This window comes from Corvus moneduloides, chromosome 21 (genome assembly GCF_009650955.1).
Source record: "Corvus moneduloides isolate bCorMon1 chromosome 21, bCorMon1.pri, whole genome shotgun sequence".
Lineage (NCBI taxonomy): Eukaryota > Metazoa > Chordata > Aves > Passeriformes > Corvidae > Corvus > Corvus moneduloides.
The window spans coordinates 9,435,539-9,463,074 of record NC_045496.1 but is presented as its reverse complement, the minus strand read 5'-3'; the positions used below and the strand labels follow the sequence as shown (position 1 = coordinate 9,463,074).

The following is a 27,536-nucleotide window of genomic DNA, read 5'->3' as shown; positions in this document are numbered from 1 at the left end:
AAGTGTCTTAGCAGGACTGGCTTATGCTTTTATCCTGCTTGAAATTCCAGGCACAAGTATTGCACTGTGTCCGTAGAGGAAAAGAGGGAGAGGCTGAGGGGATCTCAGGGTGTTCAGATACTGGCACAGGGTGCCCAGAGCAGCTGGGGCTGCCCCTGGACCCCTGGAAGTGTCCAAGGCCAGACTGGACAGGGCTTGGAGCAGCCTGGGACAGTGGGAGGTGCCCCTGCCCATGGCAGGGGTGGAACGGGATGGGCTTTAAGGTCCCTTCCAACCCAAACCAGTCCGGGATTCTGTGTTCTGGGGGCACAACCAGATCTCAGCTGAGCAGGATCCTCCACTCTGAGCAGAAAGAGGTTGAGGGGCTGGGAGAGGAGCCGTGGTTTGGGAAGCCTGGATGCTGTGGCCGCAGCTTTCCTGCACATCAGGAGCCCGTCAGAGCCTCACACTGGGGAAACAGCAGCTGAAGATTCAGGTAAGGGATAATAGCGAGAAAAACAAAATAAGAGCGAGAGAAAACTGAGCAGGAGAAAAAATTTCTCAGCTGCAAAAGAGTAACACTGCTAAACAGGACGGGCTCGGTGCAGCCCCAAATCCTGAGGCTCTGGGAAGAGCCAGCTCGGAGAATCCCCAGTGATTGACTGGGGGTTTAATTTATTCCTCGCAGCCAGACAGTGCTCTCTGCCTGTGCCGCTGCTCAGGCACGGCAGCCAACTCTCCCCTCCACCCGAGAGGGGCGGCTGCTCCTGCATCCGAGTGTGGGCAGCTCCCGGCTGCGGAGCGACGCAGACAAAGCCATGAGCGACAGGGGGGACACAGGGCTGGAGCCCCCGAAGGTGTGACCCAGCCCTCCCGGAGCTGTGTTTGTGCTGCTCCACGCCGGAGGCACCGGGCTCTGATCCCCCCGGGGCATTTCCCCAGCGCTCATTCGCTCTGCACAGAGCCCAGCCGGCTCTCCAGCCGCAGCAAAACCTTTGCATCCCTGCGGCTTCCCGGAGCCCTGCCCGCAGCAGCGGCTCCCCTCCGGCTGCCCCCGAGCAAATGTCACCCGTACCCAATGAGGCAGACCCCGAGGTGCCACGGATGGATCCCAGGATTCTCATTTTCCTTCTCTACGTGATGATCCTGCACGAGCTGGTGAGTGGATGGATGGAGTACCAGAAGCAGATGGCCAAGCCGAAGAAGCAGGCGGGTCCCGTTTGGTCCTCCAGGTGAGTTGCTGCCCGTCCTGTTCCCAAAGGCGCACGGCTCAGGGGTGTTTTGATGGGGAGGGTTGTTTGTGAGTGCACCCACTGCTCCTGGTGGATGTGTCCGTGTCTGATCTGCCGGGCATTACTGCACTGAGGGAGGATTAAGGGCTGTTAATCCTCTGAGCCTGCATTGTCTGAGCATCCTGTGCATTTGACACACTTGCCTTGATAAACATGCCTGGCATTTGGCCGGGGTTTTTTTAGGGATTTTTTTCTGGGGAAATGTGCTGTAACTCAGCATATTTGCTGTGACTCAGGCTCCCAATCACCAGACCTGGAAGAGAAAAATGTGGGTAGCACGAGAAGCTACGCTTCATGCATGATATTCATCAATGAGGCACAAACCTCCAGAGACTGCTTGCAATCAGAGCATTTCATGTTAAATCACTACGGTGCATGTCACTATCTCTCCGTCTCCTCCCACTCCCTGGGCTGTGCCCACTACACCAATCCCTTGTTTTCTGCCCAACAATAAAAATGAGCTGGAGAAATAAGGGCAATTAATGAAAAATGCTACATATCTTTAAAAATCAGATCTGTTCCTGCAAACATTGTTTATTGTGTTGTTCACATGTAATGGTGTTGGGGTCTTATCAGGAAGAATATCCGGACATCAGATATTCCTTATCTTCCATCAGCTGTGTGATTACGAAATCACACTCCAAAATCCACCTCCTGCCAGATCTCAGGCCGTGTCACACCAACACCTCAGAGCTTTGAACCTAAGAAGGTTCCTGTGACCCAGTTTGCTCCAGGTCTGGCTGCTGCAGCTCGAGTGCACAGAGCTCTCAGCTCAGTCCTTATCCTAATCCTCTGATGTGCATCATTCCCAGCCACAATTCCAGCCCCGCTGTGCCTGGAGCTGGACAAACACCCCCAGAGGTGTCTCCATCCATGAGAACCCCAACAGAAAGCGCTGGTGTGAGGCTGCACCCATGGCTCGCTGGAAATCAGCATCCAGCAGCTCCCAGCCCCTTCATCCACAGTTCAGGAATACATTCCCTGGCTGGATTTCCAGAGCAGCAGGGCTGAGCTGCACCTTGTGCAAGTGAAATGATCAGCACTGGGAACGCTGCCATGGGTGGAGACAGCGCAGAAATAGCTTGTAAGGGATGGGGCTGGCTGGATTCTGATCGAGGTCAGAGGCAGATTTCCTCGCTGTGCCCAAGGCAGAGTGCAGGGAGGAATTGGGACACAACTTGCACTGAGCTCTGTGGCACCCTGGTGCCAGAGAGAAAACCTACCGGAGTTGTTTTACTAGAAGCCACAAAACACCAAACTTGCATCAAGCAGCCAGGATAATGTTGCCAGACTGGGTTTTTTTAAAGAGAATTAGGTACCCCATCAAAACCAAAAATCCCCAAGAGCTGCTGCCTCACCCAGAGTCGTTTCAAGATGTGGGACCAAGCTGGATGATCTGTGCAGGGCCCCACACCCTGGAGACATCCCATCCCTCTCCATCCCAGCTGGGTGTGCAGCCCACCCTGCCCACCCTGCTGTCACAGCCCCACTCCTGCTGCTCCTCCAGCTGCCCCCAGCTTGGGAAAGCAGAGCCACCAGGGCTGTGTGGATCACCTGGATAATTCAGTGATTGCACCATAAACAGGTGAAGCTCTGTGACCCAGAGAGCTGCAGAATTACAGGAAGAATTGGAACACTTTCAGTGGAATTAAGATGGTCCCATGTGAACTCCCTGGTTCCGGTGCAGCCTGGGCTCACACAGCCCTGCTGCAGTAATGCTCAGGTGTTCTTGACTGAGGAGCCTACGAGGTTTCCAGTGCCCAGCGAGCACAGCTGGAGCCAAATGCTCATCCCTCAGTGTGGTCCTGGGCTTAGAAAGTGCTCAGAAACAGCTGCCACAGCTGTGGCCTGGTTGTCCGTGGAGTCCAAGCCATGGCTCAGCAGCAGGAAAAAGCTTCCTCATGCCTTGCACCAGGCCAGGACCAGCACAGCACCAAGGCAGCACCTGCTCCAGAGTGAGAACAGGGACCTGGGATGCCCAGCCCAGCCCAGCCCAACCCTGGTGGCAGTGGCAGTGCAGCCTGGGCAGGGCTGGTGCCGTTTCCAGCCAGGAGGAATGACAGCAAGGTGCTGATGTGATCTGGGACTCAAGGGTTGTAGGATTTTAGGAAGGATTTGCAGACATTGCCAAGGCTGCCACCCAAAACCTTTCTGTAAGGGCTTAACCCTGAGGTAAGAGCAAGGCACAGCTCCCTGGACGAGCTGGATGTGAGGGCACTCTGCTTCCCAGCACAGCCTGGAGCTGCGCCAGCGCTGGGGAGCTGCAGCTCCATCATCTCCTGCCACGGGCCCTGAGTGCCGCCTCCACCAATTAGGGAATTAAATTATAAAGCAGCGAGCTAATTAGGAATTAGGATGGTGCTCTCTCTCGACTGTAGCCTCAGCCCAGGCGGGTTTCAGGGCTCTTCCTCCTTTTGTGGCTGTTGAATAGTAACAGGCTCTGTTGTGAGGCAGCTTTTTCTCACATTCACAGCTTTTCCACAGCTCCGTCTTCCTCCGCTCCTGTCGTGGCTGGCGGCTCCCCCGCCCCTGCTCCATTCACCAGCCTCTGCCGGCACAGTCCCGTGTCCCTTGCGCTCCCTGCTCGCCTTTCCTCCAGCGCTGTGGGCAGGGGGGGAATCTGTCACAGAATCCCAGGCTGGGTCGGGTTGGAAGGGACCGTAAAGACCACTCCACTGACCCCACAGGGTCACTGGGACAGGCTGCTCCAAGTCCCATCCGACCCTGGACATTGCCAGGGGCAGCCACAGCTGCTCTGGGCACCCTGTGCCAGGGCCTGCCCACCCTCCCAGGGAACAATTCCTTCCCAATCTCCCATCCAGCCCTGCCCTCTGGCAGTGGGAAGCCATTCCCTGTGTCCTGTCCCTCCATGCCTTGTCCCCAGTCCCTCTGCAGCTCTCCTGGAGCTCCTTCAGGCCCTGCAAGGGCTCTGTGACCCTGTCCTGGGCCTCTCTGCACGTGGTGTGGTGAATCGGGGTGTGCTTGGTTCATGGAATGTTGGTTCACCCCCAGGATCACTCCCTGAGAGAACCCAGGGTGGCAAAAATCCCAAAGAAGTGCCAGGAGTTCGCACTGTTGGGTTTAGTGGTTTTAAGGAAGACTGCTCACAGATGCTCAAAGATACTCGAGGTTTTGAAGGGGGTTGGTTCCAGTGACCCCCCTGGCCAGAGGGGATGGTCCTGGGGGCTCTGTCTGTTCGTGGGGTTTATGGGGCTCTGTTTAGGGGGTTCTGAGCTGCACCTGTAGTTCAGCAGCTCTTTCCAAGACCTCCAGGGAAGGTTCCCATCACCCATCAGGTGCACAGGAGAGGCTCAGCCCTGGTTCTCTGCCCATCCTGAGCATCAGGGGCTGCAGGAGAATCCTGCACTTGATCCCTTGGTGGTGGTGAACCAAAATTCCCTGTCCTTTTAGGAGCCTCCACTGCATGTAGAAGTGCCCCAGCCCTGTCCCACGCCAGTAACGATGTCTTGCTTTGTTCCTCACCAGCAGCACCACCAGATCAGCCCCCTCCAGCTTCTCCAGGCCCCTGGTGCACTCCGTGCGCAGGGAGAGGTACCGGGACTGGAGGAAACCGGGAAGGATCATCCGGAAAGCCTGAGCACGGATCTGGGAGTGTGGGGACACTGCTGAGCCAGAGGCAGCCACCCCTCAGGGTCTGCAGCACCTCATACACGGAGAGAATCCTTCAGGGATCTGCATCCTGCAGCTTTCCAGGGCTGAGAGGGAACGAGCCCCTTCCTCCTGGGGATTCATCCCTGCCTGCTGAGGAGCCACTGTGGAGCAGTGGCATAGCCCGAGGTGTGACTTTGCTTCCTTCTTCCCCAAGGGTTGAGTGGATGGAGAGCAGATTTCCCAGGGGAAAAATGGAATTTGCTCCTGCGTGGGCAGCCCTGGGAAGACTCCCAGTGGTTTCAGGCTCCTCTCCTCCCGCTCCAGGACCGCGTGGCCAGGCAGCAGCGTTACCCAAAGTGGCTGGAAAACCTTCAGTATCCAGTTTGTCACCACTCCCAGGAGAAGTTGCCTCCCCTGGGACACCCAGAAGTCACAGCACTTTGGGAATGCTGGCTCCCTGTTAAGTCTCATGCACTAAGAGCCTGCAAATTTTTTTTCTGCTTTTCCTCACCTTTGTTAAAATGAGTTAATCCAGGAAAGAGGAGGAAAAATGCCCTGAACCAGTGACTCAGGGTTATGCCACCAAATGCAATTTACTGCATTGGCCTTGGAATTAGCATTTTTGGAGCCTTCCCAGCAGCTGAGGCAAATAAATGTAAGAGCCACTTTCTAATGAGCAGATAGGTGGGGAAGGAACACCGTAGTGCTCTTTCAGACTCTGCTATTTAGGCATAAAATCAGATTTTAGAGGCAGAAGTCAGCTGTTGCACCCTGCAGCCCCCAGAGCTGTTGTGGGCAGGGTGGGAATCGTGGAGCACGGGAGGGATTCTGACACTGGGCTCCAACAGCAGCTGCCCGTGGCCAAACTGTTCCTTATTTGCTGAACATAATGTTTGGCTCAAACACAGCCTGTTTTCCTCGTTGCCAACCATTTGTGAGCCTGACTCAGGCTCACAGATGCATTATCCAGAAGCAGATAGGAAGGGGAGTCGGAATAGATTATGCATTCATTATCCAGAAGTAGCCACCAGATACATTTGCACGTTTGTCTGCTGCTCAGTTGTTTGCAAATCGTTCCTGGTGGTTGATGCTGTGTTTGTTCAGTCACCCAGGGCTGGAAGATCCCAATCCTCTCCCCCAGGCAGGCTGGAGCAGTAATTTGGATGTAAATCTCTACTTTCACCCAGGGGAAATGAAGTTTCTACCTTGAAGTTCATGCCTTGTGTTGAGATGGTTTTGAAAAGGGAGGCAGAAGTAGCTGTGAACAGTTTCTGCACATTTCAAAGCATAAACTCTGTGAAACTGTGCCTCAGCTCTGTTCCCCTGTCCTGATCCATGCAGGTCCAAGCGACAGCAGCAGATGGAGAAGGTGTCAGGAGGGAAAACGTTCAGGAAGTGCTGCTGTGTGCTGGGGGAATTTGCTTCCCCGGAGCTGAGTGTGTGTCTGGGGGATGTTCTCCCTGCTCTTCTGCCCGAGCCCGTGGGAGTTTGGGAGCACTGGCTGTGGAAAAAGGGTTTGAGTTAATTCCTGCAGCAGGGCAGGGCAGGACTGGCCCCAGGGACCACGCTGGGCTCCCAGCCTCAGCAGGACAGACAGACTGAGCAGGGACAGAGAGATGCACCTTTAAGGAAGGGTGAAGGGCCAGGACTGCCTTGCCCTGATGATCACATGCTGGATTTATCCCTGTAAATATAAACTTGTTTACTCCCAATAAATTCTTTTACACACACAGAGTTCAGACTGTCTCTGTTCTCCTGCAGCCCTTGTGTCTCTCTGCCGGCTTTGGCTTTCCCAGCCTGGGACCCAGTGAAGGTGTTGGCTGGAAGCTGGTGGTGATCCAGCATGGATAAAAGCTGAATTTATAGCACAAATGTTTGTGTTCTCACCTTTAATGCAGAGGAACCCAGGACTGCCACCCAGAGCCTTGTTTCGGGTGGTGGTTGTAGGTTTGGTTTGGGTTTTTTAATATTCAGGTCACTCTGCAGCTCTGTTGGAGAAAGTCCTGCCCAAGGAACGTACCCTGGGGTGGGAGCTGGTGGTGGTGGAGAGCTCAGGATCCACCAGTCTGCAGTGGTGTGGACCCCCAGAGACCTGAGGGAGTGGTGAAACCCAAAGCTGAGTCCAGACTCTGTGGGGACTCACCTTCCCCTTGGCATTTGGGCTGACCAATGGTCCAGGGTGAGGAGGACACAGCCAAGGGTGGCCAGTGGGCACCTGTCTGTACCTTCAGCCCCCTGAGGGGTTTGGGTCTGACTCTGCACCCCTCAGCACCCTTGGACACGCATTTCCCCAAGGAAGGAGAGGGGGTGACTCCTCAGCGAGGAAGGGCCGTGCTGTGATGTCATAATACACCAGGAATGCCTCTGGACAGGAATTCCCAAGAATCCCCCGAAGGTGCTGTAACCAGCAGTGCCTCTGACCCCAAACCAGCACAGCCACTGCACTGAGCTGTGCTGTTTGGTCCAAAAGAAGACACACACCCCAGAATACCCCAAAAAAGATGTGAAGCAGCACTTTATGGATGCTCCAGGTCACGATGTGCAGATTCCCCTGAAGGGGAGAACAGGGGGATGTCACCTCGTGTGGCTTCAGCTGGGGCAGGAGGCTGTGGGGGCTGGTGGCCCTGCTCAAAATAGACTCTGTGGGCTGCACCCTAAACCACACTTTTGTCAGAAACTTCCTTTTTAGCTGAATTTAAGTTTGCAGCCCTTTCACAGTGAGTCAGTGAAAGTCCCGGTCACCCCAGAGCTGCTCACAGGAGAGCTCAGGGAGGCTTTAAAGCATCAAGTTTGGACCATCCATGGATTAACCTTCCTGCAGGGACTGTTTCCATCGGGTCCTAAAGAATTCATCGGAATGGAGCATCTGGATTTCACTTTCTGGGCTTTTAACCTCAGCTGTGGACGTGTCCTGCCTTACAGAGAGAAGGGTTGGTGTAAATGAAGGTGGAGGCAGTTTCACAGGCTGGGCTCGGATCAGGACACTGCTGGAGCCCACAAACCGGAGATCATCTTCTGAACATCTCAGCAAAGCCCTCTCGGGACTTCCTTTTGCCTGGGAAGACATTTTCAGAAATTCCCGTTCTCTGGCCTACCATATGGTGCTTGTTTGGGGCATTTGATGTGACTTGGGGACACCTCTCCCCATCCAGAGCTTATGATCCCACCACTCTGCAGCTTGTACTGGGCCAAACTGCACCCACAGCTGCTGGATTTCAGTGCTGCAGCTGAGGGCAAGCCAGGGAGCTGCAACGCCCCGTTGGTGTCAAATTCTGCCCTTGAGGTCACAGCTGCCCACACTTATGGGTGTCTGCAGCAGCCCTGACTGGCTGCCCAGCTCACCTGGCCTTGCTGCTGTGGTCACTCACCCGCTGGCACCGCCGCAGTTTGGGAGGTGGTGTCAGCCCAGCGGTTTGGGAAGTGATGTCAGCCCAGCCCTGCTGAGCTCTGCACCCCTCGGTGCTTCCTGCCGTGCCCAGACCCTGCTCCCCACGCCCGGCGGGGCCAAACAACGCCTTCGCCTCCATCCCTGCCTCTGCTCAACTCACCGGCATCTCCAAGCCCAGAGGCTCCTGCTTTTGGGGGATTTTGAGCAAAACCCAGCTGTTGTGGTAATCCAGCTGCTGCTTTTGCTGCCTGCAGTTGTCTGAGCTGCTGGAGTTTCACTGCTGAAATCTCCCATCCGCTGTGCAGCCTCCTCCTGCCCTTCAGTTCTTGCCTGGGGAGTCTGAAGGAGCTTCTGCTGCTCTGCCAGCGGCTGCACCACGGCCTGGCCCTCGTGGGAGGACAGGGTAAGTGTCCCCTGTAGCTCTGGGTGATGATTTTTTCATGTTCTGCTTTAACAGGAGCTATTTCTAAAGGCAAAGCTTTCCACAGGTGTCAGCCCAATGCTGTTGGGGTTGTAAGGGCTGGGATATGTGAAGGGGTTTGATACATGAAGGGTGAGAAAAACTCTGCCATGCTCGAAGCTGCAGGGCTGGATGTGGGTCCTGATTCCTCCCCTCCACATCCAGATCAGCTCTGATTATAAAATCACAGAACCCCGGGCTGGTTTGAGTTTGGAGGGACCTTAAAGCTCCTGTTCCACCCCCTGCCATGGGCAGGGACACCTTCCACTATCCCAGGTTGCTCCAATTCATGTCCAACCTGGCCTTGGACACTTCCAGGGATGGGGCATTTCTACTGCTGCTCTCCAGGCAATGGTTTGTGTGACTCCCCATCGAGTTAAACAAAAATTAACTCTTTCATTTTTTTTTTCTGCTTTGTCTTGTTAAGTTAAAGCCCATTTCAAGTTTTGTAGTAATTCCTGGGTGTCATTCTTACCACTCAAAATTCTCGATTGATTGAAATGAGGACTAGAGCCAGGAGACAGAGAGAGGTAAGGCAACAGCTTGGAAGTCAGGGTTTATTTTTAGGATTTGCTGTAGACTCAACCCGTGAGCATGACACAGGATTCACACCTCACTTCTCCATTCCCCAAATCTGCCTGAAATGTCCTTCCCCTTTCCATCTTGCCTCTTCCAATGAAAAACCTGCAGTTAACAGAGTAACTGGGATTTGCTTTTTGCATCAGCAAAGCCGGGCACAGAGACCTGGATTTTCTCTGGGTTTCTGGAAAATGCTGCAGTGAGTGCTGCCATGAGAGGATGAGAGGAAGCAATTCCTCATCTCCCAAGAGGAGCTGGGCAATAGTTGGGATTTCCAACAAGGTTTTTCTTCCCAGTACTCCACTTTGGGTTTGGGGTCTAATGTCAGCCTCCAAATAACCAGTTTATCCCAGAACTCGCTATCAAGGGCAGGGCAGAAGTGACTGACAGGTTTGTTTTCTAACTTGGCTTCTCTGTACTAATTAATTTCTTGATTAATCCCCACCTGCCTGCCTCACCAGGGTTGCTCTGAAGCTTAATTGAATTTGTGTCTCTCGTGCACCTGGCAGGCTCAGAGGAAAGGTGTTGTTCCCTGCTGTCAGAACACTCTTGTTGGATAAATCCCGTTGCCAGGGCCCAGAGTCTGCCTGAGGCTTGTGGGTAGCAGCAAACACCTTGGATTTGGGCTCTTACTTGGAGGAGGAAATACTTCTGGGTTCGTGATTTGAGGCATAAATAAGGGATGTTTGTTTATGTCTGTGGGAAAAGTTTCTGTCCCTGTCCCCACATTTGCCAAAGTGCCAGCAAACAGAAGAAGCCTCACATTTCAACACCCAGCTGAGCAAGGGATAGCGAGGAACTGAATCAGGATAATCCCTTTTCATTCCACCAGGGAGCATAACTCTAACGATTCTGGTCCTAAACACTTCTGCGGGTCAACATTCACCTTTTTATTCTTAACTAACTGTTCATTAGTGATTCCCTCGGGACTGGCAGCTGTGAAACCCAGAGCTGCCCCCAGGCATGGCAAATAACCAGGAATTAAAGTATATCTATAGCCCTGCAAGCAGTGGTAGCTCAGGCTACATTTAAACCCCAAAACCTACCCTAAGCACCCCCCCAGACCCTATGGTCTCTCCTCAGTTTGAGCAGTTACTCAGCATTTAGTAACTCCAGTAAAATCCTTCCATTCCAGACACGTTTGATTTAAAGGAACTTCTGGGAATATGGTCCCTATTCACTTTGAGGAAAATGGTTTTACGCTTGTAGTATTTTCAGGTGATTTCCTTATGCCTTTCTGAGATGGATTCGTGTGCTTGTAAGGAGCATGACCACACCATTCCTTGGTTAATCCCGATTATCACTGCTGGGAGGGAATTAGGAGCAGATCCCACAGCCACACCTCAGTGTTTCAGCAGAAGCTTACGGGTACAAACGCTTCCTTCTGCGCATTCCCTGGTCCTCCCACAACCCTTCCTGCCCCGGGAAACATCAACTATTTGCATATTAATACTGATAATGAGTGGCTGGGAGGTTTCTCGTGATTTCAGAGCCCAGTGGTCACCCGTGGGAGGAAGGACTCGAGGCTGCTGACGCAGGGCTGGGGAAAGCCCCGGGTGCAGGGCTGAGGATCTGCCCCAAGGTTGCTGTGGGATCCCAGCAGTGCCAGTCTGGTGTGTGGGCAGCCCGGGCTGCCAGAGCCCCCTGCCCAGCAGCAACAGGGGCCATTTACCCACATTTTTAGGTGGTGACTTGCAAAGGTGCTTCCTGTTGCTGAGCTGGCAGAGCCTCGCCGCAGCGGGGATGAAGGTGCCCTGCCAAAACTCATCCCGCTCTGACTGAGCTTTATTCCTCCCCCACGGAGCTGTGGAGGTGGAAGGGACTTTGTGAGGCCATCCAGGCCAAAATCCTGCTCAAGCAGGGTCACCAAGAGAGCAGTGCAATGTCCAGGTGGCTTTTGAGCATCTCCAAGGGTGGAACATCAACTCCCTCAGGCAACACCTGGCAGCTCAGGGTGCCACCACCCTTGTTGGTGGCTCAGTTCCAGTCAGTGGCCACCAAGGCCCCCAGGTCATTTCCTGCCTTTCCAGCTGATCAGCATGTGCTGGTGCTTGTCCCTCTCTGAAGAAGAACTTTATATTTCTCCTTGTTGAACTCTGTGAGATTCCTGCCTCCCCATTCCCAGCTGTCCAGGTCCCTCTGGGTGGCACCACGACCCTCTGGCACATTACCTAGCCCACCCAGTTTGGTGTCAACAGCAAGAATTGTCAAAAGGACATCCTGCCCCATCATCCAGATCACTAAGGACAATGTTAATCAGGACTGGAGCCAGGATTCCTGGGACTGACCCCTGGGATACAGAATCAGTCACTGGCTGCCAGCTAAACTTGGTGCCACCCATCACCACCCAACCACTCCCCCAGTTTTCAATCCACTCTCTCTCTCTGCTCCTCCAGCCCCAAGAGTGAGGGCTCCAAATCACCAAATCAGCTTTGCAGCATTGCAGGGGATGAGATGCATTTTCAAGTTTATTTTGCACCCAAAACAGCTGGAAAACGGCCGTGGGAAAATCTGTGGGCCAGTCAATCATCGAGGGTGACTTGCAGGGAGCAGAGGCTGGAAACTGAAAGGCCACATCCCCTGAGACCCACCAACCAGGACCTTGGTGACTTGTCCTGCTCTGAGCACAAACAAAAGCAGTTTTAAAAGATCCTGTCCTGGCAAGAGGCCACTCGAGCCTGCCAGCACCTCCAGGGCTGCTCGCTGGTGGAGGCTGGAGCAGGATAAATATTTACAAGAGGGCTTGGTGTGAAAAGGTGCCTTTGGATGTCCCAGGCATGAGTTTTGGTTAAAAACCCCCTTATTCACTGAAATCTGTCCCACTGCCCCGTGCTCAGCCCCGTGCTGAGCTGGCTTGTGGCCCCCACTGGGGTCAGTCCCTCCAAAATGAGCAAAAAACGTCCCAAATCCATTTCTGCTGGGAATGGAGCAATCGGTGGCTGCTTTGCACCTCAGTTTACCCCTAGGAAATGCCAATGTTCATTTGGCCCCAGCACCTCTCTCCCCCAAGGCAGGTACCAGCCTTTCCAAGCCCAGCCCAGCTGAAAAACGATGAGTTTTTTACAAGCTCCTGGTCCCACAGAACAATAAATTTGACTTTTCTCTGTGACTTTTCCTGGCTTGTTCTGTGGCCACCTGAGCCTTGAGCCAAGAGGGCAGCAGAGCCCCTGCCTTCAGCAGCATCTTGGGCACCGGGGAAATGACACCTGTAATGACACCGAGCCCATCAGGGACGTCCCAGAGCTCTTTGTGTTCATTACCAAGGGGTAATTAGTGACTTTGCAGCCTGGAGAGGCCGGAGGGTGGAAGAGGGGGTTGATTTAGGGTGTGAGAGCCGTGCCCCGGCTGTGTGGGAAGCAGTGCAGGAGCCGGCAGCTGTGGAGATGCAGGTGAGAGGGGAAGCAGAGACAAAGCTGATCCTTGCAAGGGGATTTTGCTGCCAAATTTTGGGCAGCTGAAAAAGGAGGTGCTGGAGGGATGTGCTCCATCCTAGGGGGTAAAATAGGGCAAGGGGATGAGGCTTGGGGAGGCTGAGTCCAGCTGTGTCACTGCTCCAGCTGCACACAGAGGTTCCCAGGGACTGGCTCTGGATGTTTTGGGGCATTTCCAGACATTCTGGGGGGTTGGAGCCCCACTGGCCAGGCTGCAGGCTCAGATTTGGGGGTGCAGAGGGGGCTGCTGTGCGTGACCATGCCCTTCAGGGCTCATCAGCCCCATGTCGCCAGTTTGATGGTTTAGGTTTGGCTGCTGAGGAAGGGTAAATCCACAGGGTCAAAAATGTCCCTGGTCATGCTGGGCAGCAGATGAGGGGCAGGTGAGGATGTGGGACATCATTGCCAGCTCACCCCGATCTGGTGGCTCCAATCTGGGAGAGCTCCCCAAGATTTGGGCAGTGACAGAAGCTGCATTTGGGTCTCTGTCTGGAGAGGGATCGTGTTGGGAGCTCGGGATGAGCACCCAGGTGGGATGATAACTCTGGAGTGGCTGTTGCTGTGGCAGGAAAACAAACCTGATCAGCCTAATCTCAGCTGGGAAGGGGATGGGAACCAGCATGGATGGGGATGCTTTGCTGGGAAGCAAAAGGAACTCCTTTAGGACCAATCTACTCACAAAAGGAGTTAAACAAGGCCAAAATGAAGTGCTTAGAGAGTGTTTTCCCCAAGAACAAGGGATTTCTAGGGCTCTGGGTTTGGTTTAAATTCCCATTAAAGCCCTACCAAGGGGAGCTTTTGGTTCTGCCTTTGTAGGATCTGGATGGAGTTACAGCCTCTGAAGTTCAAACCCACTGCCCAAAGTGCTGAAGCACCTCTGGCTGCTTCACCCTGCATGAACCTGCCAGAATTTACCTTTTCTTTGCGAAGAGGCCTGCAATCAGCTGGCAGTGAGGTGCTTTTCCCTAGAAAACAAACCTTTTTCCCCCAAAATACCTACCCAGCTGCACTGGAGGCCTCAGACACGGCACCACTTCAAGGCAGCCTTGTTCTGTGCATCGCAGGCCAAACGCTGCAAGCTCTAAAATTGCCTTGAAAGCGCTTCGTTCATTTTTTTACCCTTTAAAATCCCAGCTCCTGAAAGCATGTGATCGCAAGGAGATGATGTTGCTGAGGAAAGCAGCACTGGGTTTGGGTAAGCACTGAGAAAACAAAAAACCACCAGTGAGGAGTCTCCTCCTCTTTTGTTGGGAAAAATCGCCTCATGACTCGGACAAGCAAAGTGCCACTGGTTTGAAGGCCCTGCTGGCAGCAGCAGGGCTCGGTGTGGGCAGGGAGGGAAGTGAAAAAGCTTTGCATTTGTGTAAGGCTGCAAAATGGGGTTGCCAAACAGGATGCAGGCTATGAAACCAGCTGGGCGAGGAGGCTGAGGCCTGCCCGGCTGCATCAATTGCTGGTGCTGATAATTCTGTTTACATTAAAAGGGAGTTAAACCTTTTGGTGGTTCTCTGCTTGTTTAGACTCTGCTCTGAGCACTCTGCTGCTATTTGAGTTTGGGTGCACGTTGAGGTTTTTGATACTTAGTTGTGCTGAAATAAATGCTGTTGGTTAAAATTCCCTGGGTTTGCATTCCGGGATTCTGGGGAGGGATGTCACAGGGCAGCAACCACAGAATTATAGAATCATTAAGGTTGCAAAAGACCTTTAAGATCATCAAGTCCAACTGTCAGCCCAGCACCAGCACTGCTCACCACTAAACCCTGTCCTCAAGTGCCACATTCACACATTTTTTTTTTTAGCACTTCCAGGGAGGGGTGACTCCATCAGTTCTCTGGCAGCCTGTGCCAGTGCTTTACAACCTTTTCAATGACATTTTTTTCTTAACATCCAATCTCAGTCTCCCCTGGCGCAGCTTTCCTCTCGTTCTGTCACTTGTCCTTTCCCAAAGTGAAGAGCTGGGTGAAAGCCCGTGGGAGAGGGCTCCTGGTTCCATTGTGGGGAGCTCCAGCTCACGGTGGTTTCTCTCTCTGAAGAGATGATAAAGAAGTTCCCCGTGTGAGTCAGAGCCTGCTGGGTCCTTCTCTGCAGAGATCACAGGGAATCTGATCCTTTTTGTTGTCCAAGCAGCCCTGGGCTGCCCTGGCCCCCACCACCTGCTCCCAGGGGCAGCCCTGGTTTGTGTCCCACAGGCAGCTTTTCCTTCCTGGCTGTGAGTGATCCCAGGGAAGGTTTGGGTGAAATTCAGCCCAGCTGTTCCCCTGTCCAATGGGGTTCGTGTTCCTACTCCTGCCTGTGCTGCTTTTCCTGCCTCAACAATCAGCAAAGTATAGCTGTTCAGCCGGAGATTGTTCCCTCTCCCTTTGGTTTCCTGAGGTTGGCCATGTGCCACGTCCTTTTCCCCCAGTTTCTTTTCCTACAGCCCCAAGTCACTGTCACAGGATTACAAAGGATATTAAAACGAAAGCCTGTTGGGGGGGAGCTGTTTGGGGTTTATAGCTGGGGTTTATTCTGTCTGTGGGCTGGAGGAGTGGGGATGCTCAGGGCAGCTCTGCTCTGAGCCCTTTCTGCTGCCTGTGGAGAGCAGCCTCACCCTTACAAATGTCCACACATCCCTCAAGCTGAAAATAACCTCCAAAATGTTGTTTAGCCTGGAGAAAAGGAGGCTCAGGATCTTTTCCAACCTCACTGATTCTGTGATTCTGCAAAAATAATTTGTAAGAGCTTTCTGCAAGCACACCCCAATGCAGCTCTGTGCTGTGGGGGAGCTTGGCTTGCATTTGCAGCTCCCACAGACCTGTGAGGCTGCAGGGGAGCCCCTGGAGGGGATTGGGGTTCCTAATCCCTGCAGGGGATCCTGTCTGAGTGGAAGGATCTCAGCCTCACAGCGTTGGTGCTGGGTGCTTTGGTGGCCACTGAAGAGCTGCTTGGGTTGGGACTGTGGGTTCCCCAGGCATATTCAAGTATGACGTAAAGAATGATGTGTGCGTGCATATAGTATGTATTTATATGTCATATATGCCTGTATTTATATGTGTGTGCACAGAAAAAGGTGTGGCAGCACTACTTGAGTGAAGGCAAAGTGGTTTGGGTGCAAATCTAAGGAGATTTGCTGTTGCCTAAATGTGTTTTAACTGTAAAGGAAAACTGTCAGTTCAGCTGTTTTGCAGGAAAAGTGTAAAAGTGGGTGTGTACTGGGGACAGGGGAATGCCAGCACAGCCCCCCTGGCCACTGGGTGGTCTCTGCTGGACCCCTCAGCATGGATCTGACCCACCTCGGCCGCCTCCTGCCACATCCCAGCACATTCCCAGCCCGTTCCAGCAGCCCTGCTGGGCCACCCCCTTCCCCCAAAGCATCCCCCTGGTTTCCTCAGCTGGAAGAAGCCGTCTCTTCCAGCGCAGTGTACGCAGGAAAACTCCCGCCTGCTCTGCCCCCAGCCCCTCTAATCCCTTTATGGTGTTTGTGCCGGGCTCCTCCTGCCGATCCTGCTCTTTGCCTTCCCTCTAATCTCCCCATCGAACTGTTTGGCAGGACAAAAATCACCCAACCCGGGGAGAGGGAATGCTCTCCCATGGGGCTCCGTGGTCCAGGTCTCTGGGAGATGCTTTGGAGGTTTAGCGACCAGGGAGAAACTCCCTCAGTTCTGAGTGGCTTCCTGAATCCTGGAGGAAGATTTAGAGTAAAGCCCAAACTCTTCACCCCAGTATCCCTGCTTTGTGCCCAGGGATGATCCCCCTTGGGCCGGTGTGGGGAGGGATCTGACAGGCAAGGCCCAGCCCCCTGCTCTGCTGCAGCACCACGGGGAAGGTGTAAAAAGTCACCCCAGGAGGTAAATTAGTCCGTGTTTAACCCCTTTGTGGTAAAACGTTGTTGTGTTACTGAAGATTTTCAATCTGAAGAATTTCCTAAGGATTTTTTACTCCTATCAAAGCAAAAAACGTCTTTGGTGTGTTTTGGCAAGGTTGAAAGTGCTGGGGCTGATAAAGCTTCAAAGTCAGAGAGATAAAAACTGGGAGTATTTAGGGCTTGGCCAGGTCTCCCCAGGAGGGCTCTCCAGGCATCGCTGCCTGCAGACTGATCCATCAGCCCCCCAAAAAGGCACTGGGAAGGGGAACAGCCCTGCTGCATCCCTGTGGGCCCTGGGATGACATCCCAGAGGACACCAGAGGTGATGGTTGGTCCGGGCTGTAGCAGCAAAGCAGAATCAGCTTCTCTCCCTGCTGTCCTCCATGCAGAGAAACCCCTCTGAGCCGCAGCTCTGAACGGGCTCCACAAAGTCCTCCGGAGATTTCGTCTGTGACCTTTTACTTCTCCAAGGACACCCCTGCTCGCTTTCCTGCCCTCAGCTCCGCCGCCTGCCCGACCTTGGGCCAGTCACTGATTCCCTGAGTCGGGAGCCTCGTGGTGGTTAATATTTACTGTACCTGGTGTGGAGGGAGCGGGCAGGAGCCCGGTGATTGCAGGGAGCGTGGGCTTGTTTGGGGTGAAATGTTATTCCAGAGCCTCAAGGATGCAGGTGGGAATCGTGCTCGCTGTTACTGGTGTAACAGAGTTGTTGCTATAGAAATGGCTGGAATTAGGCTGTGGTGAGGTAAGGCTTGATCCCAGGAAAAACTGACTAAGCAGGTGCTCAGCCTTATACGGCAGAAACACTTTCCTGCTCACTAAAATCCTTTTTGGTATGAAATAATTCTGTACATTTGGCGAGCTGCCTCAGGGGTGGTGTTTGGGCAGGGATGGGACCATTGGCAACTTGGGGACATGGTGTAGTGATGGCATTGGCTGTGCTGGGGTAACAGCTGGACTCGATGATGTTTTCCACCCTTAGGAACTCCATGATTCCACACCTGTGCACCCACAGGCTGCTGTTGTCCCTTCTGTCCCCAAACACCACAAACCCACCATGTTTGCCCTCCTGGGGTGGGTGGGCTCTGACCAGGTGAGGGAGTATCGGTGCTGGTTCTGTCTTCCCCTTTTGGGTGGTTTGATGCTCAGTGATTCCAGCTGTTCACAGAGGATCTCTGCTTCCCAAGCCAGGTTTCTGGTGAGCATTAGCACAGCCTGCATTTTGTTTCATTTCTCCCTGGTTTGAGCCCACTCAAGCTGCAGGCTGTTTCTGCACAGGTGGGCACATCCAAGAGGGAAGCCAGAGCTTTCACTGGGAATAAAATGAGGCTCTCCCATAGCCAGCTGAGTCAGGAAGGTGCAGGGTCTCGGCTGAACCCTCGTATCACAATGAACACACCGGTGCTGGCCCTGCTGCCTGTGAAGGACGCAGCGCTTCAGGCTCTGGGGAGGCAGCTCCCCTCTCCTCGGCTGGGGTTTGCCACGCTTCCCAAGGGATGCAGATCCATCTCCGTGCTTCCTGCTCAGCATCAGCCCCTGCTTCTCCAGCCCTGAGGCCGGTCCCGCGGGCTCCAGCTCCCCAGGCAGGATGGAGATGGAGATGGGAGCAGGGAGCCGAGGCAGAGCCGCTGACGCCTCCCCGGCACGGCGCCAGCTCTGTTGCAAGGCCTCCGGGAAATGGCTGCACCAAGGGGTGCATTTCCTCCTGTCCCGGGACGGTTTCCAAAGAAGAATGAGGAAATGCTGAGCTTTGCAACCACATTCATGGATGTGTCCCTAAGATACCCCGCAGAGGGAGGTGGCTGCTTTCGAGCTGCACCCCATCTTCAGTTGCAGGAGACCCTGAATGTCACCAGGGCAGCGTCAAGGACATGGGGGAGACCTGCTTGGCTTTGCCACCGCTGCTCAGGGACCTTGGGCGCATCCCTGGATGCCAACCTCCTTCCCAGGTGCTCTGCTCAGGGCAGCACCCACGAGTTGTGGGGTGGGTGACGTCTGGCCTGCCCACAGCCTGCTGCCACTGATGTCACCGCCTGGTCACCAAAATTGCTAATTAAGTTTTGCTTCTCTCGCCGCCAATCTCATTTCCTGGTTCTTGTGCAATCCCAAGTGCTTTCAGATTTCTTCCCGATTCTTTATCTGCCTGCGGGACCAAAACACCTTCAGAAGAAAAACAGAGCCGATGTCTTGGGTCAGTGCCCGGGGAGGAGATGTCCTGGGGGAGGCAATCAACCGTGGAGTGGTTTTGTTAGCTGCCCTGGTGCAGATGTTTTATTGTTTTGCAGAAAAACATTCCTGGGGGTGAGTCAGGCAGCCACAAGCCTGAGTCTGCCTTAAGAACAGGGGGAATTAGCAAAAACCCAGCTGCTTTAGAGCCCAGTCATGCCTTAAAGCCTTTTCTCCTTTTGTAACATCGAAAAACTGCTTGAAACCCGAGGCTGGAGAGTCGAGGTGCACTCCTCCGCCGAGTTTGCTGGGAAGTTGTTTGGAATCTTACCCTCTTCCCAGAAAAAAATCCGGGAGTGTTTGAGATAACCCCCGGAGGCGATGGCACGGGCTGTGCCCGTGCTGGTTGTGCATTGGCACGTTTGGGGTCTCTGCTCTGACACGTGGGAGCCTCTCACGCAGGATCCATGGAAAACTGGGAAGGCAGCGAGGCGTTTAATTCACCTAATTGGATCTGCGTTCGGCTCGATAGGTGGAAATTGCTGCTATATTGAAATAATCGACCCAAATTCACACCTGTTGGCTGAGGATTTTTAGTTGACTGTAAATCACAGCAGAGCCTGTGCTGAGCGTGGATAGTTTGGGGGTTTAAAGAGACTTTAGTACTCTCTGGTGCTTAAAAACTGTACTTTAGCTCGGCGCTTTATAGATGGGAAGGGCTGCAGTAGGAGATTTCAGTGTTTTCCCAGTAGCTCTCCCTGCAGCCCTCAGCCTTTCCTCCCTTCGCAGGAAAGCCTTGGGGGCAAACGCAGCCCTGCAGCCACGGCGGGGCTGAAGCCGGGGGAGGAAGGGGTCATTCCTGGGGTGTCCAGGGCAGGATGCGGTGAGAGAGGTAGTGGTAGGGCTGCCAGGCATCTGCCTGCCCCTGTCCCGGGAATCTGGCTCCTCCTGTCCCCAGGGATTGGGCTGCCCTTGTCTCCGGGGATCTCGTTGCCACTGATGTCCCCAGGACCACGCAGGCACCCAGATCCATTCCATCACACATCCCCAGGGCATGGTCCCAGCCAGGCTTTTGGGGTGCTGGGGGGAGCACAGCTCAGCAGCCTCCCCAGCTCCTCACCCCACAGCAACTTAGCAGAGCTGGGGGAAAAGCACCTGCACACGTGTAAGAGGGCAACCCTACGAAAACAAGAGGCCAAGAGGGATGACACACGCAGAGAGGGGATGGAAGGTGGTAAATAGTATTTTCAATGAGTAATACTTGTTATTTTTTAACAAACAATAAGTTGTTTAGCCAGTAACTCACTACTTTTTAAATAAACTGATGCTTTAGCCATGAGATAGCTGTCGTTTTTAATAAGTACTTTTAATAAGAAAAGAAAACAATACTAAACGTCCTCAATGGGTGTCCGGGGTGGGGGCCGGGGCCCGGCGCTGCCTCCCCGGGGCGGAGCCGCCTCCGCACCGCCCCCGACCGCGGGCGCCCTTAAAGCGCGGGCGGAGCGGGCGCGGGCAGCGCTGGGGCCGGTGAGCGAGAGGCTGCCGGTTCGAGTCCCGCCAGGGCCGCTCCGCTTGGCTGGGGGAGGTAGCCGGGGTGGGGGGGTTGGGGCGGCTTTTTTTGGGCTGGGAGGTTGGTTTGTGAAATCCCCGTGGGGAGATGGGCCGGGGGTGATGTGGCACTCACCTGTGCGCCCTCGCAGGGCCGTCGCCATGTCGGTGTCGCACAGCTCCAGGCTGAACAAGCTGGTGCGGGAGCAGTACATGAGGCTGCCCCAGGATGGGAGGGTTCAGGTCACCTACGTCTGGATCGACGGCAGCGGCGAGGGAGTGCGCTGCAAGAGCAGGACCCTTGATAAGGAGCCCAAGAGCATCGAAGGTAATGCGGCTGCTTGTCCCTCAGGGTGATGGGTGGCGGGATGGAGGGCCCTGAGCATCGCCTGGGAAAAGTTCTGGGATGCTTTGGGCGGTGGGAGTTGGGACGGGCTCTGCCTGGTTGCGTGGCACCAGTGATACTTGTTGCAGCTGCCCGGTGGGGTTGCACCGAGCAGCAGGGTAAATATCCAGCCTGCGTCCCTGCGGTTTGCTTAATCCGCTAATCTCTGCTATTAGTGCTGGGTGGGAAGGGAAGGATGAGGTCCTCGCCCCTTTCCACCAGGCAAGCAGGCATGGAGACGTGTCGGCATCTGGATGGGGCTTGGCAGAGGGAGGTGGAGTGGCTGGGACTGATCCTGCCCGTGCCTGATGGTGCTGGGGGGGTGGACACACTGAGGGTCAGGGAGCACCCACGGGCTCCGGGGATGTGCAAGAAAACCTTTGTGGCCATCATCCCATGGAACCCAGTGCCCTTTAGGTGCTCCATCCTGGATCCAAGCCACCAGCACTTGGCACAATCCATATGTGGACCTTTTCCCAACCTCACTCCCTCCTCCGTCCCCCTCCTGCCTCGCAGATGTCCCCGAGTGGAATTTCGATGGCTCCAGCACGGCGCAGGCAGAGGGCTCCAACAGTGACATGTTCCTGGTGCCCGTCTGCATGTTCAGGGACCCTTTTTGCCTGGACCCCAACAAGCTGGTGCTCTGCGAAGTGCTGAAGTACAACAGGAAACCCGCAGGTGAGCACCCCCAGTTCCCGAGGGTCACCCCCCTATTATTTAGGGTGTCACCTCCCCCAGGAGCCGCTTGCTCGGGCCCGCTGGCCCCGGGGCGCAGCTGAGCGCCGAGCACTTGGCCCGAGGCTCCGAAATCCAAGCGCTGGTGGCGGTGGTTGCTTGCAGGAACCTGTTTTAGTGGCACAGGGCGAGGAGAAGAGCAGCGAGACGTGGAGCTCACTCACGGCACTCGCCAAAGGCGTCGCCCGGCTCTCGGGCCCGAGCTCGCCCAGCCCTGGGGGGAGCAGGAGCTGGAAGTGCGGGGGTTTTAGCGTGCCGAGGTTTGGTTGCTCTCCCCTCTGGGGTTTTAGCTTGCCGAGGTTGTGGTTGGTCTCCCCTCTGGGGTTATAGCTTGCCGAGGTTGTGGTTGCTCTCCCCGCCGGTGGGAGGCTGCAGAAAAGGAAGGAGAAGATGCTGAGATGGCGTGTGCTCGCTCAGAGTGACCTTTTGCAAACAGCCCCAGAACGCGCCGGCTCTCGGTCTTATCACCGAGTCTGCAGCCGCACAAGTCTGCAGTCCGTCTTGTCCCTCTGATAAAGCCCCAGACACAGGAAGAGGAGCCTGTTTGCAGGGACGCGCTGAGGGGCTCCCGGAGGGGATATTTGCCACTCGAGCAAGGCTGTGTCCCGTTGGGTGTGAGGGGGAGGGAGAGGGCATCTGCGGGTGATGCACTTCTGCCGGGAGAGCGGGGGCTGCGGGCAGGGATGGTGAAAGATGGGGCTGATTCCTCCTCCAGCAGCGCCCTGCCTTTCAGCCACGGGTGGGGGGAAGTGTCTTGGTTGAGATTCCTGCCCGGCAGCTCCTCCACTAGAGGAGTTTGTAAAGAGAGCCCTTGATCCTGGAGCTCCCGGGGCAGAGAGCTCAGCCCTGCTGGCGAGAGGGGGGCACCCTCCAGCCCTCCCCGTGGTGGGTTTCTGTGGACCGTAAGGGCTGTGTGGGCTCAGGGGAAGAAATTTTCTTTCTCTCGCTTCCCACTCCCACTGCTTCCCTCCAGCCCTACTCTCCCCAGCTGCTCTGAGGCTTTATTGGAAGTTAAGGCAGAATGTGCAGCCTGGAGCCTGCCTGTCCCTGTCACAGCAGTTTTTCAGCCTCTTTCCCTGCTGTCTTGGTCCAAGCTCTCATTTCCCGTGCCTGGCATGCTGTCCCATGTCTGGACTCTTCTCTTATATCTGTGTTTTCCTGGCAAAGCCCCAGTTGCCTTGAGCACTTTGAAAGGCCAAGGCAGGGCCAGCCAGTCTGGATGCTAACCAAAACCATGGAGCTGGAGAAAGATAAGGGATAATTAAGATGAGGATGAGGGCTGAAGGAGTGATGGAAGATATATGGTCCCTGATCCCAGGTCTGCTGAATGCCTGTAGGATGGGGCTGGGGTAAAGCTCCTGGTCTCTCAGTGAGTAAGAGGAGGAGAGGGTGCTCATGGACCATCAGCAGTGGTTTGGGGAATAGGGTAATTAAACCCTCTTAACCTGATGCTCTGGTGATGGAGTAACTTCGAGGAGGAATTTGGTGAGCAGGAAGGGGGATTCACTCATGATTTCCTTAAGGCTTCTGTGGGAAGCGCTTGGCAGTGGTGGAGCCTTGGTCTCGGAGAGGGCTGGAGCAGAGTGTGGGGGGTGCTGGCTCACAGCACGGCTCTAACCCAGGCCTCTCTGCTCCCAGAGAGCAACCTGAGACACACATGCAAGAAAGTCATGGACCTGGTGAAGGACAGCCACCCCTGGTTCGGGATGGAGCAGGAGTACACGCTGCTGGGCATCAACGGCCACCCCTACGGCTGGCCCGACAACGGCTTCCCCGGCCCGCAGGGTAAGAACTCCCTCCTTGCCCCAGCCTGAAATCTCCCCTCACCTCCCACCCTGCTGCCTGTGGGGTGCTGCATGGTGGCAGTTCCCCCATCCCCAAGCTCGGTGCAGCTTTGCTGTCAGGGATGACCCCAGGTAGGAGCTGTTTACCGAGAGCACCTGGTGCCCCGTGGCTCACGTGAGCCGGGTGGCCACGCCGCTCCCGCCGGACCCTGCTTGCACAAACAGCTCAGCTGCACGACTTGTTTGGCAAGGGCTGGAGAACTGGGCTGGAAAAACCTCCTCCCCGTGGCTGTTGGGGAAAGGGCTTGGCATGGCGCTTGTGCCCTCCTGCAGCAGCGAGCCAGCTCCTCAGCTGCCTCCTGGGAGACAGCCAGAGGTTTCCCAACCTGATTTTTGTGTGGACCGGCCGCTTGCAACATCTCCCTTCCCCCAGGCGGGGAGAAGATCTTTGCCTGACCTGCTTGAATAGGAAAGATATCAAACCCCAGCGAATTGGATTTCCTAGCCGTGAATAATGCCAGCTGTTGTCAGAACAATCTCGGATGCTTGATGTGCTCAGAGGGTCAGGGAGGTGCCCCGGGGCAGACCAAGCTTTCCTTATCTCGAGGCCACCTCCCAACTGATGTGTTACAAGTCTTATTTAACTGCCCATATGAGGCTGAGGTTGCACAGATGAACTGCTCACACTGCTGGTCCTGCAGCTGGGGGTCAGTGGCTTGATGTCCTGTGGAGAGAAACATCATTTTAATTCCCATAAATCCTCTGCCCGTGACAGCAGGTACCCGGCAGTGTGGAATTATGCTACAAAGCTTTCCTTGGGTGGTGATTCCTTGTTCTTTCCAGGCCCCTATTACTGTGGGGTTGGAGCAGATAAGGTGTATGGGCGTGACATCGTGGAGTCCCACTACAAGGCTTGTCTCTACGCGGGGGTGAAGATCTGTGGCACCAATGCAGAGGTGATGCCCTCCCAGGTATGTGAGGATGGCCCTAGGCAGCCCATTCCCAGTGATGGATATGAGTTATCCTGAGGCTGGAATAACCCAGCAACCCCCAGCTCCTCTGGAAACCCAAATCCAGTCACTCCTCACATCGGTTTTGCCTGGATGGGAGCAGTTGCACTGCTAGAATGGAAATGTGCATTTGATTTTCTCATAACTCACCCCGAGCTCCTCGCACAGCTCAGCCTGAGCTCTGCAGGCAGAGCAGAGTTGGGAGCCCCCCATGGGAGTGGGGATGCAGGGGACAGAGGAGCTGGGACAGGCTGTGGGAGCACCATGTGGAGTGATGGGGTCTGAGCCCTGTCCTGCTGCCTGGGAACTGGGAAACTTGGATGGGACATGGCCCAGGGGAGCAGCTGGGAGGATTTGGGTTTATCTGGGTGTGAGCAGGAAGGAGTCCCTGATTGCATTAGGCAGGTGGCCAGACTGACCACCTTTGGGTCGCTGACTCTCCTGCTGCTGATGTGGCGGTGATAAGCAGGGGCTTATCTGCAGTGGAGCCAAGACAGGACTTTTACCGACCCTGCTGTTTGCCCCGACTTCTTCAGGGTCCTTCTTGGCTGCCTTCCACATCCTGGGCTCCGGCTCTTCCACGCCAGCAGCCGTCAAGACGTCACCCTGTGCTTAGTCACCATGGGTGGTGCAACCCTGGCTCCAGCTGGGCAGGAAGCAGCCCTGGGAAGGACTAACAGGCTCCTCGTTAATCCTCTGCCCTGTTTGCAGTGTGGGTTGGGGGTCCTGCACCAGCCTCGGTCAGACGTGGTGCTTATTTCCCTCTGTTTTAAACTAAAATCCTTCTGATTTGCTCTACATCGTCATGAGCAGTTTATTCCCATTTTTCTGCGTGCCAAAGCTGTCCTGTTGCTTGACTCATTGCTCCCTGTCCTTGTTGCTGATTCCCAAGGGTAACATTCAGCTGCAGCCCAGGCTGGGAGGGGCAGGGATGTGGTGGCTGGGGAGGCACCCACCTGCCCATACTGACCTGTGCGTCTGCTCGCCCTTTCCAGTGGGAATTCCAGGTGGGCCCGTGTGAAGGCATTGAGATGGGGGATCACCTCTGGATGGCTCGCTTCATCCTCCACCGTGTCTGCGAGGACTTTGGAGTTGTGGCCACACTGGACCCCAAACCGATGACCGGCAACTGGAACGGCGCCGGGTGTCACACCAACTACAGCACCGAGGAGATGCGGAGAGAGGGGGGTCTCAAGTGAGTCCTAGGGGAGGGTCTCAAGGGGGAGTCTCAGGACTCAAATGAGTCCTGGAGGGCTCCCTGGGATGTACCTGGGGAGGTTGGGGGTGTCCTGGGCCATGTGGAAGTGTCTCCCTACCTGTGTGGCTGCACCAGGCACGGTTGGGGCTGTCCCAGCTCATTATTTTAAGAGCAGCTGATCCTATGAGGGTGTCCCCTGGGCTGTCCTTGTCCCTGCACAGGAGGAGGGGGTGACACCCCCCAAATGGACCTCCTGAACCCCCTCTCCTCTCCCACAGACACATCGAAGCTGCCATCGAGAAGCTGAGCAAGCGGCACGATTACCACATCTGCGTGTACGACCCGCGGGGCGGCAGGGACAACTCCCGGCGCCTCACCGGCCACCACGAGACCTCCAACATCTTTGAGTTCTCCGCCGGCGTGGCCAACCGAGGTGCCAGCATCCGCATCCCGCGCCAGGTGGGCCAGGATGGCTACGGCTACTTCGAGGACCGGCGGCCGGCAGCCAACTGCGACCCCTACGCGGTCACCGAGGCCATCATGAGGACGACGGTGCTCAATGAGACCGGGGTGGAGACCAAGGACTACGCTGACCACTGAGGCTGCGGGCTGGGTGGAGGTTCTCGTGCCTACAGTAGCTTCTCACGTGGGATTTGTCCCTGTACAGTGTCCTCGGCTGCAAGCTCAGACTCTTTTTAGGAACCTCGCTTCTGCTCTTGTGAAACGTGGCCTTAGAAATACGTATTTTATAGCAACAGGGAGGGGCCCAACCTATTTTCTCAACCACTTTGTTTTTTCTGGTTCCTGGTTTTAGGTCGTGAGGTTTTTTGGTTTTTTTTTGTTTTTTTTTTTTAAAACTTGGATTGAATTTTTTTCCCGAATGGACTTTACACTGTGATGTACATAGATCCCAATGTGGATGCTGCAGCTGCTGCTGTTGGCACCTGGGGAGGGTGGGTGCTTTTTTTTCCATATCTCTGTCGCAAGGAAATTATAATAAATAATCTTCCTGGCTGCGTGGCAGCTGGGTTATGCCGTGGCAAGTGCATTTTTCTGTGGCTCCTAGAGCTCCAAGGAGGTTTTAATTTAGGTGTTGCTGGTAGGTTGCAGCTACTGAGCAGCCTGGGCAGGAGCTGGAGGAGCAGAGCTGCTGGAGGATCCTTGAGGCAGGTGTCTGGAGCTACCTTGCCTCATTTTCTGGCCCAAAGGCCATCTCCTTCCATCGTGATCCCAAAGGCAAACAGAGCAGTGCGGGCTGAGCAAACAGCGGCCGGAGCAGCAGCTGGCGGGCGTTTACACAGGGTGTGTGCTGCTGAGTCAGCACAGCCAGCCTGGCCCCGGCACAGCCAGCGCAGCCCTCCCCTCTGGGTGCAGGAGGGGACCCTGGGGACATCCCTCCTGCTTCCTTGGTGAACCACAGGGTCATGGTGCAGCTCCTTGGGTTGGAGTCTCTTCACAAGGTAGAGGTCATAGATTTATTTATGGAATCACAGAGAGCTGTGGGTTGGAAGGGACCTAAAAGCCCATCCAGCTGCACCCCCTGCCAGGGGCAGGGACACCTTCCACTGTCCCAGGCTGCTCCAAGCCCCGTCCAGCCTGGCCTTGGGCAGTGCCAGGGATCATCCAGGGGCAGCCACAGCTTCTTTGGGCACCCTGTGCCAGGGCCTGCCCACCCTCCCAGGGAATAATTTCTTCCTAACATCAAATCTAAACCTACTCTCCTTCAGTTTGAAGCCATTGCCCCACACCCTATCAAATTCACAGGCACTTCCATGCAGATGGGTGTTAACAGCATCTCCAGTCCCAGACCCTCGGGTCACTCCACAATGCAGCTGTGGTGATGATGGGTGCAAGCACAGGGGCCACCCCTCTAACCCCAGGGACCTCTCAGTCAGGTCAGGCTTTTGGATCTGACCCAGCTGCAGTCACCAGTGGGGGGGGGGGTCACTGTCACTGAGGGGAAGCAGCAGCGTGGACCTCACCTCCAGTGCAGTCATGTGGATTCTGAAATGGGTTTTATGTTTATCCTTGAATCTGACACAGGTAACAACCTGGACTAAAGGTCTCTGAGTCCCTCCTGCAGGTCACAGTACTGCCAGTGGCACAGGGAATGAGTGGCACAGGG

The 27,536-nt window shown here is 55.1% G+C and overlaps 1 protein-coding gene and 1 long non-coding RNA gene across 4 annotated transcripts; both read left to right on the top strand.

Annotated features, from left to right (window-relative positions):
- Nucleotides 1-240: 240 nt before the first annotated feature.
- Nucleotides 241-6,617, top strand: LOC116454461. Its single transcript, XR_004244105.1, has 2 exons — nucleotides 241-1,211; nucleotides 4,758-6,617. It is a non-coding gene; the product is annotated as an uncharacterized LOC116454461 (long non-coding RNA).
- Nucleotides 6,618-8,282: 1,665 nt separating this feature from the next.
- Nucleotides 8,283-26,454, top strand: LOC116454406 (glutamine synthetase). 3 transcript variants are annotated; one of them, XM_032130978.1, is made up of 7 exons: nucleotides 8,283-8,674; nucleotides 20,452-20,627; nucleotides 21,201-21,362; nucleotides 23,058-23,204; nucleotides 24,047-24,174; nucleotides 25,209-25,408; nucleotides 25,690-26,454. In XM_032130978.1, the coding sequence occupies exons 2-7, from the start codon at nucleotides 20,462-20,464 to the stop codon at nucleotides 26,009-26,011; spliced, it is 1,125 nt and encodes a 374-aa protein (XP_031986869.1). In that variant the 5' UTR covers nucleotides 8,283-8,674; nucleotides 20,452-20,461; the 3' UTR covers nucleotides 26,012-26,454. The 3 variants fall into 3 exon arrangements, with proteins under 3 accessions (XP_031986869.1, XP_031986868.1, XP_031986866.1); XM_032130977.1 differs by lacking the exon at nucleotides 8,283-8,674 and adding an exon at nucleotides 20,233-20,336; XM_032130975.1 differs by lacking the exon at nucleotides 8,283-8,674 and having other exon boundaries at nucleotides 20,408-20,627.
- The last annotated feature ends 1,082 nt before the right edge of the window (nucleotides 26,455-27,536 follow it).